This window comes from Oncorhynchus clarkii, chromosome 18, assembly GCF_045791955.1.
Source record: "Oncorhynchus clarkii lewisi isolate Uvic-CL-2024 chromosome 18, UVic_Ocla_1.0, whole genome shotgun sequence".
Lineage (NCBI taxonomy): Eukaryota > Metazoa > Chordata > Actinopteri > Salmoniformes > Salmonidae > Oncorhynchus > Oncorhynchus clarkii.
The window spans coordinates 1,202,237-1,223,302 of record NC_092164.1 but is presented as its reverse complement, the minus strand read 5'-3'; the positions used below and the strand labels follow the sequence as shown (position 1 = coordinate 1,223,302).

The window sequence follows — 21,066 nt, the reverse complement described above, 5'->3', positions numbered from 1 at the left end:
TGTACTAATACATCATAATGCACCAGGAAACAGAGGGGGAGCAGACAGTGCTGAGGTGGTTTGTCACTTTAAATAAAAGGGAATCAGCTGCCTAAGGTACTCTACTCGGCCCCCAGCCGTCTGGAACCAGTAGAAACCAGTAGAAGGTACTCTACTCGGCCCCCAGCCGTCTGGAACCAGTAGAAACCAGTAGAAGGTACTCTACTCGGCCCCCAGCCGTCTGTAACCAGTAGAAACCAGTAGAAGGTACTCTACTCGGCCCCCAGCCGTCTGGAACCAGTAGAAACCAGTAGAAGGTACTCTACTCGGCCCCCAGCCGCCTGGAACCAGTAGAAACCAGTAGAAGGTACTCTACTCGGCCCCCAGCCGTCTGGAACCAGTAGAAACCAGTAGAAGGTACACCACTCGGCCCCCAGCCGTCTGGAACCAGTAGAATCCAGTAGAAGGTACTCTACTCGGCCCCCAGCCGTCTGGAACCAGTAGAAACCAGTAGAAGGTACACCACTCGGCCCCCAGCCGTCTGTAACCAGTAGAAACCAGTAGAAGGTACACCACTCGGCCCCCAGCCGTCTGGAACCAGTAGAATCCAGTAGAAGGTACTCTACTCGGCCCCCAGCCGTCTGGAACCAGTAGAAACCAGTAGACGGTACACCACTCGCCCCCCAGCCGTCTGGAACCAGTAGAAACCAGTAGAAGGTACTCTACTCGGCCCCCAGCCGTCTGTAACCAGTAGAACCCAGTAGAAGGTACACCACTCGGCCCCCAGCCGTCTGGAACCAGTAGAATCCAGTAGAAGGTACTCTACTCGGCCCCCAGCCGTCTGGAACCAGTAGAAACCAGTAGAAGGTACACCACTCGGCCCCCAGCCGTCTGGAACCAGTAGAAACCAGTAGAAGGTACACCACTCGGCCCCCAGCCGTCTGGAACCAGTAGAAACCAGTAGAAGGTACACCACTCGGCCCCCAGCCGTCTGTAACCAGTAGAAACCAGTAGAAGGTACACCACTCGGCCCCCAGCCGTCTGGAACCAGTAGAAACCAGTAGAAGGTACACCACTCGGCCCCCAGCGTCTGTAACCAGTAGAACCCAGTAGAAGGTACTCTACTCGGCCCCCAGCCGTCTGGAACCAGTAGAAACCAGTAGAAGGTACACCACTCGGCCCCCAGCCGTCTGGAACCAGTAGAAACCAGTAGAAGGTACACCACTCGGCCCCCAGCCGTCTGTAACCAGTAGAACCCAGTAGAAGGTACTCTACTCGGCCCCCAGCCGTCTGGAACCAGTAGAACCCAGTAGAAGGTACTCCACTCGCCCCCCAGCCGTCTGGAACCAATAGAATCTAGTAGAAGGTACTTACGTGGGGGTAGTACTCCATGACCAGAAGGTACTCCACTCGGCCCTCGGCCCCCAGCCGTTCGTCGGCAGTGATGAAGTGAGCGATGTTGTCATGCTCCAGCAGGGGGAGACAATAAATGGAACACTCGTTCAGGAAGTTCTGCCGATTGGCTGAGCTGAACACCTTCACAGCCACCTGTCGTTCGTCCAACGAACCACAGAACACCGAGCCGTACCGGCCTCGACCTATCAGCTGACAGAGAGAAAAAGAGGGAGAAGAAAGATTGAGAAAAGACGACTGGATCTCAATTACATTTTGGTCCTCAAACCGATTCTCTCTATGTGCAGCTGTGGTAGGTGTAGATGTGTATAAGGTATAATAGCTGTAGTAGCTGTAGTATATGTGTATAAGGTAGAATAGCTGTAGTAGCTGTAGTAGATGTGTATAAGGTAGAATAGCTGTAGTAGCTGTAGTAGCTGTAGTAGATGTGTATAAGGTAGAATAGTTGTAGCAGCTGTAGTAGCTGTAGTAACTGTAATAACTGTAGTAGCTGTAATAGCTGTAATAACTGTAGCAGCTGTAGTAACTGTAATAACTGTAGTAACTGTAGCAGCTGTAATAACTGTAGCAGCTGTAATAACTATAATAACTGTAGCAGCTGTAGTAACTGTAGTAACTGTAGCAGCTGTAATAACTGCAGCAGCTGTAATAACTATAATAACTGTAGCAGCTGTAATAACTGTAGCAGCTGCAATAACTATAATAACTGTAGCAGCTGTAATAGCTGTAATAACTGTAGCAGCTGTAATAACTGTAGTAGCTGCAATAACTAACAGCTGTAATAACTGTAACAGCTGTAATAACTGTAGTAGCTGTAGTAGCTTAACTGTAATAGCTGTAGTAGCTGTATTAACTGTAAAAACTAACAGCTGTAATAACTGTAGTAGCTGCAATAACTAACAGCTGTAATAACTGTAGTAGCTGTAGTAGCTTAATAACTGTAATAACTGCAGTAGCTGTAATAACTGTAACAGCTGTAATAACTGTAGTAGCTGTAGTAGCTTAATAACTGTAATAACTGCAGTAGCTGTAATAACTGTAACAGCTGTAATAACTGTAACAGCTGTAATAACTGTAATAGCTGTAATAACTGTAGCAGATGTAATAAATGTAGTTGCTGTAATAACTGTAACAGTCGTAATAGCTGTAGTATCTGGTATAACGGTAATTGCTGAAATAACTGTATAAGCTGTAATGGCTGTAATAACTGTAGTAGTTGTAATAACTGTAGCAGCTGTAATAGCTTTAATAGCTGTAACAACGGTAATAGCTGTGGCAGCTGTAATAACGGTAATAGTTGTAATAACTGCAGTAGCTGCAATAACGGTAATAGCTGTAATAACTGCAGTAGCTGTAATAACTGTAGTAGCTGTAATAACTGTAGTAGCTGTAATAACTGTAATAACTGCAGTAGATGTAGCAGCTGTAATAACTGTAATAACAGTAATAACTGTAGCAGCTGTAATAACGGTAATAGCTGTAATTGCTGTAAAATACGAATAGCTGCGGTAGCTGTAATAGCTGCAGTAGCTGTAATAACGGTAATAGCTGTGGCAGCTGCAATAACTGTAATAGCTGTAATTGCTGTAAAAACTAATAGCTGCGGTAGCTGTAATAGCTGCAGTAGCTGTAATAACTGTAATAACGGTAATAGCTGTAATAACTGTAGCATCTGTAATAATTGTAGTAGCTGTAATAACTGGCGCAGCTGTAATAACCGTAGTAGCAGCTGTAATAACTGTAATAACTGTAGTAGCTGTAATAACTGTAGCAGCTGTAATAACTGTAGTAGCTGTAATAACTGTGGTAGCTGTAATAACTGTGGTAGCTGTAATAACTGTGGTAGCTGTAATAACTGTGGTAGCTGTAATAACTGTAGTAGCTGTAATAACTGTGGTAGCTGTAATAACTGCAGCGACTGTAATAACTGTAGTAGCTGTAGTAGCTGTAATAACTGTGGTAGCTGTAATAACTGTAGCAGCTGTAATAACTGTAGTAGCTGTAGCAGCTGTAATAACTGTGGCAGCTGTAATAACTGTAGTAGCTGTAATAACTGTAGTAGCTGTAGTAGCTGTAATAACTGTAGTAGCTGTAATAACTGTAATAACTGTAGCAGCTGTAATAACTGGATGCACAATCGAGAGCATCCTGTCGGGCTGTATCACCGCCTGGTACGGCAACTGCTTCGCCCACAACCGTAAGGCTCTCCAGAGGGTAGTGAGGTCTGCACAACGCATCACAGGGGGCAAACTACCTGCCCTCCAGGACACCTACACCACCCGATGTCACAGGAAGGCCATAAAGATCATCAAGGACAACAACCACCCGAGCCACTGCCTGTTCACCCCGCTATCATCCAGAAGGCGAGGTCAGTACAGGTGCATCAAAGCTGGGACTGTGAGACTGAAAAACAGCTTCTATCTCAAGGCCATCAGACTGTTAAACAGCCACCACTAACATTGAGTGGCTGCTGCCAACACACTGACACTGACACAACTCCAGCCACTTTAATAATGGGAATTGATGGGAAATGATGTAAAATATATCACTAGCCACTTTAAACTATGCTACCTAATATAATGTTTACATACCCTACATTATTAATCTCATATGTATATGTATATACTGTACTCTATATCATCTACTGCATCTTTATGTAATACATGTATCACTAGCCACTAACTATGCCACTGTTTACATACTCATCTCATATGTATATACTGCACTCAATACCATCTACTGTATCTTGCCTATGCCGCTCTGTACCATCACTCATTCATATATCTTTATGTACATATTCTTTATCCCCTTACACTTGTGTCTATAAGGTAGTAGTTTTGGAATTGTTAGCTAGATTACTTGTTGGTTATTACTGCATTGTCGGAACTAGAAGCACAAGCATTTCGCTACACTCGCATGAACATCTGCTAACCATGTGCATGTGACAAATAAAATTTGATTTGATTTGTAGCAGCTGTAATAACTGCAGTAAATGTGATAACTGTAGTAGCTGTAATAACTATAGTAACTGTAGCAGCTGTAATAACTGTAGCAGCTGTAATAACTGTAGCGGCTGTAGTAACTGTAGTAACTGTAGTAACTGTAGCAGCTGTAATAACTGTAGCAGCTGTAATAACTGTAGCGGCTGTAATAACTGTAGTAGCTGTAGTAACTGGAGCAGCTGTAATAACTGTAGTAACTGGAGCAGCTGTAATAACTGTAGTAACTGTAGCAGCTGTAATAACTGTAGTAGCTGTAGTAACTGTAATAACTGTAGCAGCTGTAGCAGCTGTAATAACTGTAGTAACTGTAGCAGCTGTAATAACTGTAGCGGCTGTAATAACTGTAGTAGCTGTAATAACTGTAGTAACTGTAGCAGCTGTAATAACTGTAGCAGCTGTAATAACTGTAGTAGCTGTAATAACTGTAGTAACTGTAGTAACTGTAGCAGCTGTAATAACTGTAGCAGCTGTAATAACTGTAGTAACTGTAGTAGCTGTAATAACTGTAGTAGCTGTAATAACTGTAGTAGCTGTAGTAACTGTAATAACTGTAATAACTGTAGTAACTGTAATATCTGTAGTAGCTGTAGTAACTGTAGTAACTGTAGTAGCTGTTGTAACTGTAATAACTATAGTAGCTGTAGCCATCTGACCTCCAGTTGTTTGAGGTTGTCCAAGTCCAGAGAGCTCTCAGAACCAGCTCCCTCCATCATGTTGAGATTATGAAGGCCCTGTTTACCACCTCCTGAGAATACATACACAGTCAGACAGAGGCTTAGGTCACGGGGATAAACAGAGATAAGCATCATATTATTGTCTGGTTATCACCATGGTTACTCACTGTGCATCATGCGGTAACCGAAGAAGGCAGCAAAGATGATGACAGCCAGCACAGAGACAACAGCCAAGGAGATGACTATGGTCTCTTCACACTGCAACTGGTTGTCTACAGCAGGACATAAACAACCTGTTAGTCTCCGTCTCTAACCTGGTAGTATTCTGATGGTCTACAGCAGGACATAAACAACCTGTTAGTCTGTCCCTAACCTAGTAGTATTCTGGTGGTCTACAGCAGGACATAAACAACCTGTTAGTCTGTCTATAGGTTAGAGGTCATGGGTTAGTCACAAGAATATCTTGCGACCCAAATCTGATAACATTAAAAGTGACTCATTTTTACATCAACAAATAACCTTCAATTCATGACATGTTCATCTCTTATCAAAATAAACCAATACATACATTCACTCAATCAAATTTCTCCAAAACCTTTATTTTTCAATAGCTCCAGTCCTCCTGTACCCCCAACAGAACACAATAATGTGGCCCTGAACAGGCTCCAGTCCTCCTGTACCCCCAGCCCCAACAGAACACATTAATGTGGCCCTGAACAGGCTCCAGTCCTCCTGTACCCCCAACAGAACACAATAATGTGGCCCTGAACAGGCTCCAGTCCTCCTGTACCCCCAACAGAACACAATAATGTGGCCCTGAACAGGCTCCAGTCCTGCTGTACCCCCAACAGAACACATTAATGTGGCCCTGAACAGGCTCCAGTCCTCCTGTACCCCCAACAGAACACAATAATGTGGCCCTGAACAGGCTCCAGTCCTCCTGTACCCCCAACAGAACACATTAATGTGGCCCTGAACAGGCTCCAGTCCTCCTGTACCCCCAACAGAACACATTAATGTGGCCCTGAACAGGCTCCAGTCCTCCTGTACCCCCAGCCCCAACAGAACACATTAATGTGGCCCTGAACAGGCTCCAGTCCTCCTGTACCCCCAGCCCCAACAGAACACATTAATGTGGCCCTGAACAGGCTCCAGTCCTCCTGTACCCCCCCAACAGAACACATTCATGTGGCCCTGAACAGGCTCCAGTCCTCCTGTACCCCCAACGGAACACATTAATGTGGCTCTGAACAGGCTCCAGTCCTCCTGTACCCCCAACAGAACATATTAATGTGGCCCTGAACAGGCTCCAGTCCTCCTGTACCCCCAACAGAACACATTAATGTGGCCCTGAACAGGCTCCAGTCCTCCTGTACCCCCAACAGAACACATTAATGTGGCCCTGAACAGGCTCCAGTCCTCCTGTACCCCCAACAGAACACATTAATGTGGCCCTGAACAGGCTCCAGTCCTCCTGTACCCCCAGCCCCAACAGAACACATTAATGTGGCCCTGAACCTTGTTCAACTCATGGAGGGCTTGATGATTAGTTGACTCAGGTGTGCATGTCTGGGACTACGTTAATGTGTACTGTTGTGGCCGGGGGTACTGGAGGACTGGAGCTGAGAACCACCTCTCTACAGCATGACGTTAGTATTAGCCTCAGGGTGAGTGTGTAGAACCACCTCTCTATAGCATCACGTTAGTATCAGCCTCAGGGTGAGTGTGTTGAACAACCTCTCTACAGCATGACATCAGTCTCTCAGTATCAGCCTCAGGGTGAGTGTGTTGAACCACCTCTCTACAGCATGACGTCAGTCTCTCAGTATCAGCCTCAGGGTGAGTGTGTTGAACCACCTCTCTACAGCATGACGTCAGTCTCTCAGTATCAGCCTCAGGGTGAGTGTGTAGAACCACCTCTCTACAGCATGACGTCAGTCTCAGTATCAGCCTCAGGGTGAGTGTGTAGAACCACCTCTCTACAGCATGACGTCAGTCTCTCAGTATCAGCGTCAGGGTGAGTGTGTTGAACAACCTCTCTACAGCATGACGTCAGTCTCTCAGTATCAGCCTCAGGGTGAGTGTGTAGAACCACCTCTCTACAGCATGACGTCAGTCTCTCAGTATCAGCCTCAGGGTGAGTGTGTTGAACCACCTCTCTACAGCATGACGTCAGTCTCTCAGTATCAGCCTCAGGGTGAGTGTGTTGAACCACCTCTCTACAGCATGACGTTAGTCTCTCAGTATCAGCCTCAGGGTGAGTGTGTTGAACCACCTATCTACAGCATGACATCAGTCTCTCAGTATCAGCCTCAGGGTGAGTGTGTTGAACCACCTCTCTACAGCATGACGTTAGTCTCTCAGTATCAGCCTCAGGGTGAGTGTGTAGAACCACCTATCTACAGCATGACGTTAGTCTCTCAGTATCAGCCTCAGGGTGAGTGTGTTGAACCACCTATCTACAGCATGACGTTAGTCTCTCAGTATCAGCCTCAGGGTGAGTGTGTTGAACCACCTATCTACAGCATGACATCAGTCTCTCAGTATCAGCCTCAGGGTGAGTGTGTTGAACCAGCCCTTAACCAACAGGTGTAGACCTCACAGTGAAATGCTGACTGACCAGCCCTTAACCACCAGGTGTAGACCTCACAGTGAAATGCAGACTGACCAGCCCTTAACCACCAGGTGTAGACCTCACAGTGAAATGCTGACTGACCAGCCCTTAACCAACAGGTGTGGACCTCACAGTGAAATGCCGACTGACAAGCCCTTAACCAACAGGTGTAGACCTCACAGTGAAATGCTGACTGACCAGCCCTTAACCAACAGGTGTAGACCTCACAGTGAAATGCTGACTGACCAGCCCTTAACCACCAGGTGTAGACCTCACAGTGAAATGCTGACTGACCAGCCGTTAACCACCAGGTGTAGATACAGTGGGGCAAAAAGGTATTTAGTCAGCCACCAATTGTGCAAGTTCTCCCACTTAAAAAGATGAGAGAGGCCTGTAATTTTCATCATAGGTACACTTCAACTATGACAGACAAAATGAGGAAAAAAAATCCAGAAAATCACATTGTAGGATTTTTTATGAATTTATTTGCAAATTATGGTGGAAAATAAGTATTTGGTCACCTACAAACAAGCAAGATTTCTGGCTCTCACAGACCTGTAACTTCTTCTTTAAGAGGCTCCTCTGTCCTCCACCTGTATTAATGGCACCTGTTTGAACTTGTTTTCAGTATAAAAGACACCTGTCCACAACCTCAAACAGTCACACTCCAAACTCCACTATGGCCAAGACCAAAGAGCTGTCAAAGGACACCCGAAACAAAATTGTAGACCTGCACCAGGCTGGGAAGACTGAATCTGCAATAGGTAAGCAGCTTGGTTTGAATAAATCAACTGTGGGAGCAATTATTAGGAAATGGAAGACATACAAGACCACTGATAATCTCCCTCGATCTGGGGCTCCACGCAAGATCTCACCCCGTGGGGTCAAAGTGATCACAAGAACGGTGAGCAAAAATCCCAGAACCACATGGGGGGACCTAGTGAATGACCTGCAGAGAGCTGGGACCAAAGTAACAAAGCCTACCATCAGTTACACACTACGCCGCCAGGAACTCAAATCCTGCAGTGCCAGACGTGTCCCCCTGCTTAAGCCAGTACATGTCCAGGCCCATCTGAAGTTTGCTAGAGAGCATTTGGATGATCCAGAAGAAGATTGGGAGAATGTCATATGGTCAGATGAAACCAAAATATAACTTTTTGGTAAAAACTCAACTCGTCGTGTTTGGAGGACAAAGAATGCTGAGTTGAATCCAAAGAACACCAAACCTACTGTGAAGCATGGGGTTGGAAACATCATGCTTTGGGGCTGTCTTTCTGCAAAGGGACCAGGACGACTGATCCGTGTAAAAGAAAGAATGAATGGGGCCATGTATCGTGAGATTTTGAGTGAAAACCTTCCATCAGCAAGGGCATTGAAGATGAAACGTGGCTGAGTCAATGTGGAGGCTATATACAGGGGGTACCGGTACAGAGTCAATGTGGAGGCTATATACAGGGGGTACCGGTACAGAGTCAATGTGGAGACTATATACAGGGTGTTATGGTACAGAGTCAATGTGGAGGCTATATACAGGGGGTACCGGTACAGAGTCAATGTGGAGGCTATATACAGGGGGTACCGGTACAGAGTCAATGTGGAGGCTATATACAGGGGGTACCGGTACAGAGTCAATGTTGAGGCTATATACAGGGGGTACCGGTACAGAGTCAATGTGGAGACTATATACAGGGTGTTACGGTACAGAGTCAATGTGGAGGATATATACAGGGGGTACCAGTACAGAGTCAATGTGGAGGCTATATACAGGGGGTACCGGTACAGAGTCAATGTGGAGGCTATATACAGGGGGTACCGGTACAGAGTCAATGTTGAGGCTATATACAGGGGGTACCGGTACAGAGTCAATGTGGAGACTATATACAGGGTGTTACGGTACAGAGTCAATGTGGAGGATATATACAGGGGGTACCAGTACAGAGTCAATGTGGAGGCTATATACAGGGGGTACCGTTACAGAGTCAATGTGGAGGCTATATACAGGGGGTACCAGTACAGAGTCAATGTGGAGGCTATATACAGGGGGTACCAGTACAGAGTCAGGGTTAAAGGATATGTCAGTTACATACTGGCTGGGCTGTAGTGGGACTGGGCAGGGGAGAACGGTTAGGGTCAGAGGTTAGGGTTAGGTTAACTTACATAGCGGCTGGGCTGTAGTGGGACTGGGCAGGGGAGAACGGTTAGGGTCAGAGGTTAGGGTTAGGTTAACTTACATAGCGGCTGGGCTGTAGTGGGACTAGGCAGAGGAAAGTCCTCAGTGAAGTTGACGTTACACATGTCAGTACTACAGCAGCAGAAGTGATACGTCCCATTCTGGATCTGAGGAGGCAGGTTGGTTACCACGCAACGGTCGTCCCGACACTCCTGCTGGTCGCCAAGGTGAGTCCAACAACCTAGAGGTGACAGGAGGGAGGGGAGATGAAGTGATGGGGAGAAAGAGAGGCAGTATTTCTGTGCTTCAGTGGACCTTGCTGATCCAGCAGGCAGATGTCCCGGGGAGAGAATTCATACACAGTACCAGTCAACAGTCTGGACACACCTACTCAATACAGGGGTTTTCTTTAATTTGACTATTTTCTACATTGTAGACTAGTACTGAAGACATCAGAAATATTAAATAACACGTGTGGTGCTGGATTAGGGTTAGTTGTGGACTGTGTGTGGTGCTGGATTAGGGTTAGTTGTAGACTGTGTGTGGTGCTGGGTTAGGGTTAGTTGTAGACTGTGTATGTGGTGCTGGGTTAGGGTTAGTTGTAGACTGTGTATGTGGTGCTGGGTTAGGGTTAGTTGTAGACTGTATGTGGTGCTGGATTAGGGTTAGTTGTGGACTGTGTGTGGTGCTGGGTTAGGGTTAGTTGTAGACTGTGTGTGGTGCTGGGTTAGTTGTAGACTGTGTGTGGTGCTGGGTTAGTTGTAGACTGTGTGTGGTGCTGGGTTAGGGTTAGTTGTGGACTGTGTGTGGTGCTGGGTTATGGCTAGTTGTAGACTGTGTGTGGTGCTGGGTTAGGGTTAGTTGTAGACTGTGTGTGGTGCTGGGTTAGGGTTAGTTGTAGACTGTGTGTGGTGCTGGGTTAGGGTTAGTTGTAGACTGTGTGTGGTGCTGGGTTAGTTGTATACTGTGTGTGGTGCTGGGTTAGTTGTAGACTGTGTGTGGTGCTGGGTTAGGGTTAGTTGCAGACTGTGTGTGGTGCTGGGTTAGGGCTAGTTGTAGACTGTGTGTGTGGTGCTGGGTTAGTTGTACACTGTGTGTGGTGCTGGGTTAGTTGTACACTGTGTGTGGTGCTGGGTTAGGGTTAGTTGTAGACTGTGTGTAGTGCTGGGTTAGGATTAGTTGTAGACTGTGTGTGGTGCTGGGTTAGTTGTAGACTGTGTGGTGCTGGGTTAGTTGTAGACTGTGTGTGTGGTGCTGGGTTATGGTTAGTTGTAGACTGTGTTTGGTGCTGGGTTAGGGTTAGTTGTAGACTGTGTGTGATGATGGGTTAGTTGTAGACTGTGTGGTGCTGGGTTAGGGTTAGTTGTAGACTGTGTGGTGCTGGGTTAGTTGTAGACTGTGTGTGGTGCTGGGTTAGTTGTAGACTGTGTGTGGTTCTGGGTTAGGGTTAGTTGTAGACTGTGATGATGTGTTAGTTGTAGACTGTGTGGTGCTGGGTTAGGGTTAGTTGTAGACTGTGTGGTGCTGGGTTAGTTGTAGACTGTGTGTGGTGCTGGGTTAGTTGTAGACTGTGTGTGGTGCTGGGTTAGTTATAGACTGTGTGTGGTGCTGGGTTAGGGCTAGTTGTAGACTGTGTGTGTGGTGCTGGGTTAGGGTTAGTTGTAGACTGTGTGTGTGGTGCTGGGGTATGGTTAGTTGTAGACTGTGTTTGGTTCTGGGTTAGGGTTAGTTGTAGACTGTGTGTGGTGATGGGTTAGTTGTAGACTGTGTGTGGTGCTGGGTTAGGGTTAGTTGTAGACTGTGTGTGTGGTGCTGGGTTATGGTTAGTTGTAGACTGTGTTTGGTGCTGGGTTAGGGTTAGTTGTAGACTGTGTGTGGTGCTGGGTTAGTTGTAGACTGTGTGTAGTGCTGGGTTAGGAATAGTTGTAGACTGTGTGTGGTGCTGGTTTAGTTGTAGACTGTGTGTGGTGCTGGGTTAGGGTTAGTTGTAGACTGTGTGTAGTGCTGGGTTAGTTGTAGACTGTGTGTGGTGCTGGGTTAGTTGTAGACTGTGTGGTGCTAGGTTAGTTGTAGACTGTGTGTGGTGCTGGGTTAGGGTTAGTTGTAGACTGTGTGTGGTGCTGGGTTAGTTGTAGACTGTGTGTGGTGCTAGGTTAGTTGTAGACTGTGTGTGGTGCTGGGTTAGGGTTAGTTGTAGACTGTGTGGTGCTGGGTTAGTTGTAGACTGTGTGTGGTGCTGGGTTAGTTGTAGACTGTGTGTGGTGCTGGGTTAGTTGTAGACTGTGTGTGGTGCTGGGTTAGTTGTAGACTGTGTGTTGTGCTGGGTTAGTTGTAGACTGTGTGTGGTGCTGGGTTAGTTGTAGACTGTGTGTGGTGCTTGGTTAGTTGTAGACTGTGTGTGGTGCTGGGTTAGGGCTAGTTGTAGACTGTGTGTGTGGTGCTGGGTTAGGGTTAGTTGTAGACTGTGTGTGTGGTGCTGGGTTAGTTGTACACTGTGTGTGGTGCTGGGGTATGGTTAGTTGTAGACTGTGTTTGGTTCTGGGTTAGGATTAGTTGTAGACTGTGTGTGGTGCTGGGTTAGTTGTAGACTGTGTGTGGTGCTGGGTTAGGGCTAGTTGTAGACTGTGTGTGTGGTGCTGGGTTAGTTGTAGACTGTGTGGTGCTGGGTTAGGGTTAGTTGTAGACTGTGTGGTGCTGGGTTAGGGTTAGTTGTAGACTGTGTGTGGTGCTGGGTTAGGGCTAGTTGTAGACTGTGTGTGTGGTGCTGGGTTAGGGTTAGTTGTAGACTGTGTGTGTGGTGCTGGGTTAGTTGTACACTGTGTGTGGTGCTGGGTTAGTTGTAGACTGTGTGGTGCTGGGTTAGTTGTAGACTGTGTGTGGTGCTGGGTTAGGGTTAGTTGTACACTGTGTGTGTGGTACTGGGTTAGTTGTAGACTGTGTGTGTGGTGCTGGGTTAGTTGTAGACTGTGTGTGTGGTGCTGGGTTAGTTGTACACTGTGTGTGGTGCTGGGTTAGGGTTAGTTGTAGACTGTGTGTGGTGCTGGGTTAGTTGTAGACTGTGTGTGTGGTGCTGGGTTAGTTGTAGACTGTGTGTGTGGTGCTGGGTTAGTTGTAGACTGTGTGTGGTGCTGGGTTAGTTGTAGACTGTGTGTGTGGTGCTGGGTTAGTTGTAGACTGTGTGTGGTGCTGGGTTAGTTGTAGACTGTGTGTGGTGCTGGGTTAGTTGTAGACTGTGTGGGGTGCTGGGTTAGTTGTAGACTGTGTGTGTGGTGCTAGGTTAGTTGTAGACTGTGTGTGTGTTGCTGGGTTAGTTGTAGACTGTGTGTGGTGCTGGGTTAGTTGTAGACTGTGTGTGGTGCTGGGTTAGTTGTAGACTGTGTGTGGTGCTGGGTTAGTTGTAGACTGTGTGTGGTGCTGGGTTAGTTGTAGACTGTGTGTGGTGCTGGGTTAGTTGTAGACTGTGTGTGGTGCTGGGTTAGGGTTAGTTGTAGACTGTGTGTGGTGCTGGGTTAGTTGTAGACTGTGTGTGGTGCTGGGTTAGTTGTAGACTGTGTGTGGTGCTAGGTTAGTTGTAGACTATGTGTGGTGCTGGGTTAGGGTTAGTTGTAGACTGTGTGGTGCTGGGTTAGTTGTAGACTGTATGTGGTGCTAGGTTAGTTGTGGTGCTGGGTTAGTTGCAGACTGTATGTGGTGCTGGGTTAGGGTTAGTTGTAGACTGTGTGTGGTACTGGGTTAGATGTAGACTGTGTGTGGTGCTGGGTTTGATGTAGACTGTGTGTGTGGTACTGGGTTAGATGTAGACTGTGTGTGTGGTACTGGGTTAGTTGTAGACTGTGTGTGTGGTGCTGGGTTAGTTGTAGACTGTATGTGGTGCTAGGTTAGTTGTGGTGCTGGGTTAGTTGTAGACTGTGTGTGGTGCTGGGTTAGTTGTAGACTGTGTGTGGTGCTGGGTTAGTTGTAGACTGTGTGTGGTGCTGGGTTAGTTGTAGACTGTGTGGTGCTGGGTTAGTTGTAGACTGTGTGTGTGGTACTGGGCTAGATGTAGACTGTGTGTGGTGCTGGGCTAGATGTAGACTGTGTTTGGTGCTGGGTTAGTTGTAGACTGTGTGTGGTGCTGGGTTAGTTGTAGACTGTGTGTGGTGCTGGGTTAGTTGTAGACTGTGTGTGGTGCTGGGTTAGTTGTAGACTGTGTGTGGTGCTGGGTTAGTTGTAGACTGTGTGTGGTGCTGGGTTAGTTGTAGACTGTGTGTGGTGCTGGGTTAGGGTTAGTTGTACACTGTGTGTGTGGTACTGGGTTAGTTGTAGACTGTGTGTGTGGTGCTGGGTTAGTTGTAGACTGTGTGTGGTGCTGGGTTAGGGTTAGTTGTAGACTGTGTGTGGTGCTGGGTAGGTTGTAGACTGTGTGTGTGGTGCTGGGTTAGTTGTAGACTGTGTGTGTGGTGCTGGGTTAGTTGTAGACTGTGTGTGGTGCTGGGTTAGTCGTAGACTGTGTGTGTGGTGCTGGGTTAGTTGTAGACTGTGTGTGTGGTGCTAGGTTAGGGTTAGTTGCAGACTGTCACCTTGTTTGACCAGCCTGACGTCTCCAGGAGGACTCTTCTCCCAGAGGCCAAAGCAGTGAGATCCTTTCGAGCAGTGGATCGTGGTGTTCTCGGGGGAAACCCGTCCCTCCCCCACCGCCACGCGCTCCATCTCCCACTGCTGCTGCTGCTCAGTGAAGGCACACTCCCTCTCCTTCTGCTGGTCAGCTGAGGGGGAGGAGGGGCGGTATTCATTCCTCATTCAGCAAACAGAGATGGCTCTCAAGAAACACATGAGACAGCACGCAATCCGACCACAACAACCTCCCCCTACCACCAACCCATCTCTTCTCTAATCAGACCACTCCAACCTCCCCCCGACCTCCCCCCACCACCAACCCATCTCTTCTCTAATCAGACCACTACAGCCTCCCCCTGACCTCCCCCCACCACCAACCCATTTCTTCTCTAATCAGACCACTCCAACCTCCCCCCGACCTCCCCCTACCACCAACCCATCTCTTCTCTAATCAAACCACTACAACCTCCCCCCGACCACCAACCCATCTCTAATCAGACCACTACAGCCTCCCCCCGACCTCCCCCCGACCACCAACCCATCTCTAATCAAACCACTACAACCTCCCCCCGACCACCAACCCATCTCTAATCAGACCACTACAGGCTCCCCCTACCACCAACCCATCTCTTCTCTAATCAGACCACTACAGCCTCCCCCCGACCTCCCCCTACCACCAACCCATCTCTTCTCTAATCACTACAGTACTACATTAACCCTGGTCTACTGTATTTCAGACCCACCACTATATTAACCCTGGTCTACTGTATGTCAGACCCACTACTACATTAACCCTGGTCTACTGTAATCCAGACCCACTACTACATTAACCCTGGTCTACTGTAATCCAGACCCACTAATACATTAACCCTGGTCTACTGTAATCCAGACCCACTACTACTACATTAACCCCGGTCCTCCTCCTCCCGCTACATTGACCCTGGTCCTCCTCCTCCCGCTACATTGACCCTGGTCCTCCTCCTCCTACTACATTAACCCCGGTCCTCCTCCTCCAGCTACATTGACCCTGGTCCTCCTCCTCCCGCTACATTAACCCTGGTCCTCCTCCTCCCGCTACATTAACCCTGGTCCTCCTCCTCCTCCCACTTCATTAACCCTGGTCCTCCTCCTCCTACCACATTAACCCTGGTCCTCCTCCTCCTACTACATTAACCCTGGTCCTCCTCCTCCTCCTACTACATTAACCCTGGTCCTCCTCCTACTACATTAACCCTGGTCCTCCTCCTCCTCCTCCTACATTAACCCTGGTCCTCCTCCTCCTCCTACTACATTAACCCTGGTCCTCCTCCTCCTCCTACTACATTAACCCTGGTCCTCCTCCTCCTCCTACTACATTAACCCTGGTCCTCCTCCTCCTCCTACTACATTAACCCTGGTCCTCCTCCTCCTCCTACTACATTAACCCTGGTCCTCCTCCTCCTCCTACTACATTAACCCTGGTCCACCTCCTCCTACTACATTAACCCTGGTCCTCCTCCTACATTAACCCTGGTCCTCCTCCTACATTAACCCTGGTCCTCCTCCTACTACATTAACCCTGGTCCTCCTCCTCCTCCTACTACATTAACCCTGGTCCTCCTCCTCCTCCTACTACAATAACCCTGGTCCTCCTTCTCCTCCTACTACATTAACCCTGGTCCTCCTCCTACTACATTAACCCTGGTCCTCCTCCTCCTCCTACTACATTAACCCTGGTCCTCCTCCTCCTCCAACTACATTAACCCTGGTCCTCCTCCTCCTCCTACTACATTAACCCTGGTCCACATCCTCCTCCTACTACATTAACCCTGGTCCTCCTCCTACTACATTAACCCTGGTCCTCCTCCTACTACATTAACCCTGGTCCTCCTCCTCCTCCTCCTACATTAACCCTGGTCCTCCTCCTCCTCCTACTACATTAACCCTGGTCCTCCTCCTCCTCCTACTACATTAACCCTGGTCCTCCTCCTCCTCCTACTACATTAACCCTGGTCCTCCTCCTCCTCCTACTACATTAACCCTGGTCCTCCTCCTCCTCCTACTACATTAACCCCGGTCCTCCTCCTCCTCCTACTACATTAACCCCGGTCCTCCTCCTCCTACTACATTAACCCTGGTCCTCCCCCTCCTCCTACTACATTAACCCTGGTCCTCCTCCTCCCGCTACATTAACCCTGGTCCTCCTCCTCCCGCTACATTAACCCTGGTCCTCCTCCTCCCACTACATTAACCCTGGTCCTCCTCCTCCTACTACATTAACCCTGGTCCTCCTCCTCCTACTACATTAACCCTGGTCCTCCTCCTCCTCCTCCTACATTAACCCTGGTCCTCCTCCTCCTCCTACTACATTAACCCTGGTCCTCCTCCTCCTCCTACTACATTAACCCTGGTCCTCCTCCTCCTCCTACTACATTAACCCTGGTCCTCCTCCTCCTCCTACTACATTAACCCTGGACCTCCTCCTCCTCCTACTACATTAACCCTGGTCCTCCTCCTCCTCCTACTACATTAACCCTGGTCCTCCTCCTCCTCCTACTACATTAACCGTGGTCCTCCTCCTCCTACTACTACATTAACCCTGGTCCTCCTCCTCCTCCTACTACATTAACCCTGGTCCTCCTCCTCCTCCTACTACATTAACCCTGGTCCTCCTCCTCCTCCTACTACATTAACCCTGGTCCACCTCCTCCTCCTACTACATTAACCCTGGTCCTCCTCCTCCTACTACATTAACCCTGGTCCTCCTCCTCCTCCTACTACATTAACCCTGGTCCTCCTCCTCCTCCTACTACATTAACCCTGGTCCTCCTCCTCCTCCTACTACATTAACCCTGGTCCTCCTCCTCCTCCTACATTAACCCTGGTCCTCCTCCTACATTAACCCTGGTCCTCCTCCTACTACATTAACCCTGGTCCTCCTCCTCCTCCTACTACATTAACCCTGGTCCTCCTCCTCCTCCTACTACATTAACCCTGGTCCTCCTTCTCCTCCTACTACATTAACCCTGGTCCTCCTCCTACTACATTAACCCTGGTCCTCCTCCTCCTCCTACTACATTAACCTTGGTCCTCCTCCTCCTCCAACTACATTAACCCTGGTCCTCCTCCTCCTCCTACTACATTAACCCTGGTCCACATCCTCCTCCTACTACATTAACCCTGGTCCTCCTCCTCCTCCTACTACATTAACCCTGGTCCTCCTCCTCCTCCTACTACATTAACCCTGGTCCTCCTTCTCCTCCTACTACATTAACCCTGGTCCTCCTCCTACTACATTAACCCAGGTCCTCCTCCTCCTCCTACTACATTAACCCTGGTCCTCCTCCTCCTCCTCCAACTACATTAACCCTGGTCCTCCTCCTCCTCCTACTACATTAACCCTGGTCCACATCCTCCTCCTACTACATTAACCCTGGTCCTCCTCCTACTACATTAACCCTGGTCCTCCTCCTACTACATTAACCCTGGTCCTCCTCCTCCTCCTCCTACATTAACCCTGGTCCTCCTCCTCCTCCTACTACATTAACCCTGGTCCTCCTCCTCCTCCTACTACATTAACCCTGGTCCTCCTCCTCCTCCTACTACATTAACCCCGGTCCTCCTCCTCCTCCTACTACATTAACCCCGGTCCTCCTCCTCCTACTACATTAACCCTGGTCCTCCTCCTCCTCCTACTACATTAACCCTGGTCCTCCTCCTCCCGCTACATTAACCCTGGTCCTCCTCCTCCCGCTACATTAACCCTGGTCCTCCTCCTCCCACTACATTAACCCTGGTCCTCCTCCTCCTACTACATTAACCCTGGTCCTCCTCCTCCTACTACATTAACCCTGGTCCTCCTCCTCCTCCTCCTACATTAACCCTGGTCCTCCTCCTCCTCCTACTACATTAACCCTGGTCCTCCTCCTCGTCCTACTACATTAACCCTGGTCCTCCTCCTCCTCCTACTACATTAACCCTGGTCCTCCTCCTCCTCCTACTACATTAACCCTGGTCCTCCTCCTCCTCCTACTACATTAACCCTGGTCCTCCTCCTCCTCCTACTACATTAACCCTGGTCCTCCTCCTCCTCCTACTACATTAACCCTGGTCCTCCTCCTCCTCCTACTACATTAACCCTGGTCCTCCTCCTCCTCCTACTACATTAACCCTGGTCCTCCTCCTCCTCCTACTACATTAACCCTGGTCCACCTCCTCCTCCTACTACATTAACCCTGGTCCTCCTCCTCCTACTACATTAACCCTGGTCCACCTCCTCCTCCTACTACATTAACCCTGGTCCTCCTCCTCCTACTACATTAACCCTGGTCCTCCTCCTCCTCCTACTACATTAACCCTGGTCCTCCTCCTCCTCCTACTACATTAACCCTGGTCCTCCTCCTCCTCCTACTACATTAACCCTGGTCCTCCTCCTCCTCCTACATTAACCCTGGTCCTCCTCCTACATTAACCCTGGTCCTCCTCCTACTACATTAACCCTGGTCCTCCTCCTCCTCCTACTACATTAACCCTGGTCCTCCTCCTCCTCCTACTACATTAACCCTGGTCCTCCTTCTCCTCCTACTACATTAACCCTGGTCCTCCTCCTACTACATTAACCCTGGTCCTCCTCCTCCTCCTACTACATTAACCTTGGTCCTCCTCCTCCTCCAACTACATTAACCCTGGTCCTCCTCCTCCTCCTACTACATTAACCCTGGTCCACATCCTCCTCCTACTACATTAACCCTGGTCCTCCTCCTCCTCCTACTACATTAACCCTGGTCCTCCTCCTCCTCCTACTACATTAACCCTGGTCCTCCTTCTCCTCCTACTACATTAACCCTGGTCCTCCTCCTACTACATTAACCCAGGTCCTCCTCCTCCTCCTACTACATTAACCCTGGTCCTCCTCCTCCTCCTCCAACTACATTAACCCTGGTCCTCCTCCTCCTCCTACTACATTAACCCTGGTCCACATCCTCCTCCTACTACATTAACCCTGGTCCTCCTCCTACTACATTAACCCTGGTCCTCCTCCTACTACATTAACCCTGGTCCTCCTCCTCCTCCTCCTACATTAACCCTGGTCCTCCTCCTCCTCTTACTACATTAACCCTGGTCCTCCTCCTCCTCCTACTACATTAACCCTGGTCCTCCTCCTCCTCCTACTACATTAACCCCGGTCCTCCTCCTCCTCCTACTACATTAACCCCGGTCCTCCTCCTCCTACTACATTAACCCTGGTCCTCCTCCTCCTCCTACTACATTAACCCTGTTCCTCCTCCTCCCGCTACATTAACCCTGGTCCTCCTCCTCCCGCTACATTAACCCTGGTCCTCCTCCTCCCACTACATTAACCCTGGTCCTCCTCCTCCTACTACATTAACCCTGGTCCTCCTCCTCCTACTACATTAACCCTGGTCCTCCTCCTCCTCCTCCTACATTAACCCTGGTCCTCCTCCTCCTCCTACTACTTTAACCCTGGTCCTCCTCCTCGTCCTACTACATTAACCCTGGTCCTCCTCCTCCTCCTACTACATTAACCCTGGTCCTCCTCCTCCTCCTACTACATTAACCCTGGTCCTCCTCCTCCTCCTACTACATTAACCCTGGTCCTCCTCCTCCTCCTACTACATTAACCCTGGTCCTCCTCCTCCTCCTACTACATTAACCCTGGTCCTCCTCCTCCTCCTACTACATTAACCCTGGTCCTCCTCCTCCTCCTACTACATTAACCCTGGTCCTCCTCCTCCTCCTACTACATTAACCCTGGTCCACCTCCTCCTCCTACTACATTAACCCTGGTCCTCCTCCTCCTACTACATTAACCCTGGTCCTCCTCCTCCTCCTACTACATTAACCCTGTTCCTCCTCCTCCTCCTACTACATTAACCCTGGTCCTCCTCCTCCTCCTACTACATTAACCCTGGTCCTCCTCCTCCTCCTACATTAACCCTGGTCCTCCTCCTACATTAACCCTGGTCCTCCTCCTACTACATTAACCCTGGTCCTCCTCCTCCTCCTACTACATTAACCCTGGTCCTCCTCCTCCTCCTACTACATTAACCCTGGTCCTCCTTCTCCTCCTACTACATTAACCCTGGTCCTCCTCCTACTACATTAACCCTGGTCCTCCTCCTCCTCCTACTACATTAACCTTGGTCCTCCTCCTCCTCCTACTACATTAACCCTGGTCCTCCTCCTCCTCCTACTACATTAACCCTGGTCCTCCTCCTCCTCCTACATTAACCCTGGTCCTCCTCCTACATTAACCCTGGTCCTCCTCCTACTACATTAACCCTGGTCCTCCTTCTCCTCCTACTACATTAACCCTGGTCCTCCTCCTACTACATTAACCCTGGTCCTCCTCCTCCTCCTACTACATTAACCTTGGTCCTCCTCCTCCTCCAACTACATTAACCCTGGTCCTCCTCCTCCTCCTACTACATTAACCCTGGTCCACATCCTCCTCCTACTACATTAACCCTGGTCCTCCTCCTCCTCCTACTACATTAACCCTGGTCCTCCTCCTCCTCCTACTACATTAACCCTGGTCCTCCTCCTCCTCCTACTACATTAACCCTGGTCCTCCTCCTACTACATTAACCCAGGTCCTCCTCCTCCTCCTACTACATT

General features: G+C 48.9%; 1 protein-coding gene across 1 annotated transcript in view; it reads right to left on the bottom strand.

Moving 5' to 3' along the window:
* LOC139372817 (bone morphogenetic protein receptor type-2-like) overlaps window positions 1-21,066 on the bottom strand; it is a 52,971-nt gene that overhangs the window by 16,101 nt on the left and 15,804 nt on the right. The window contains exons 2-6 of the mRNA XM_071112623.1: window positions 14,412-14,597; window positions 9,914-10,093; window positions 5,236-5,340; window positions 5,048-5,139; window positions 1,354-1,584 (exon numbers count right to left, since the gene is read on the bottom strand). Coding sequence (XP_070968724.1) covers window positions 1,354-1,584; window positions 5,048-5,139; window positions 5,236-5,340; window positions 9,914-10,093; window positions 14,412-14,597 — 794 coding nt within the window. The remainder of the gene's footprint in view (window positions 1-1,353; window positions 1,585-5,047; window positions 5,140-5,235; window positions 5,341-9,913; window positions 10,094-14,411; window positions 14,598-21,066) is intronic.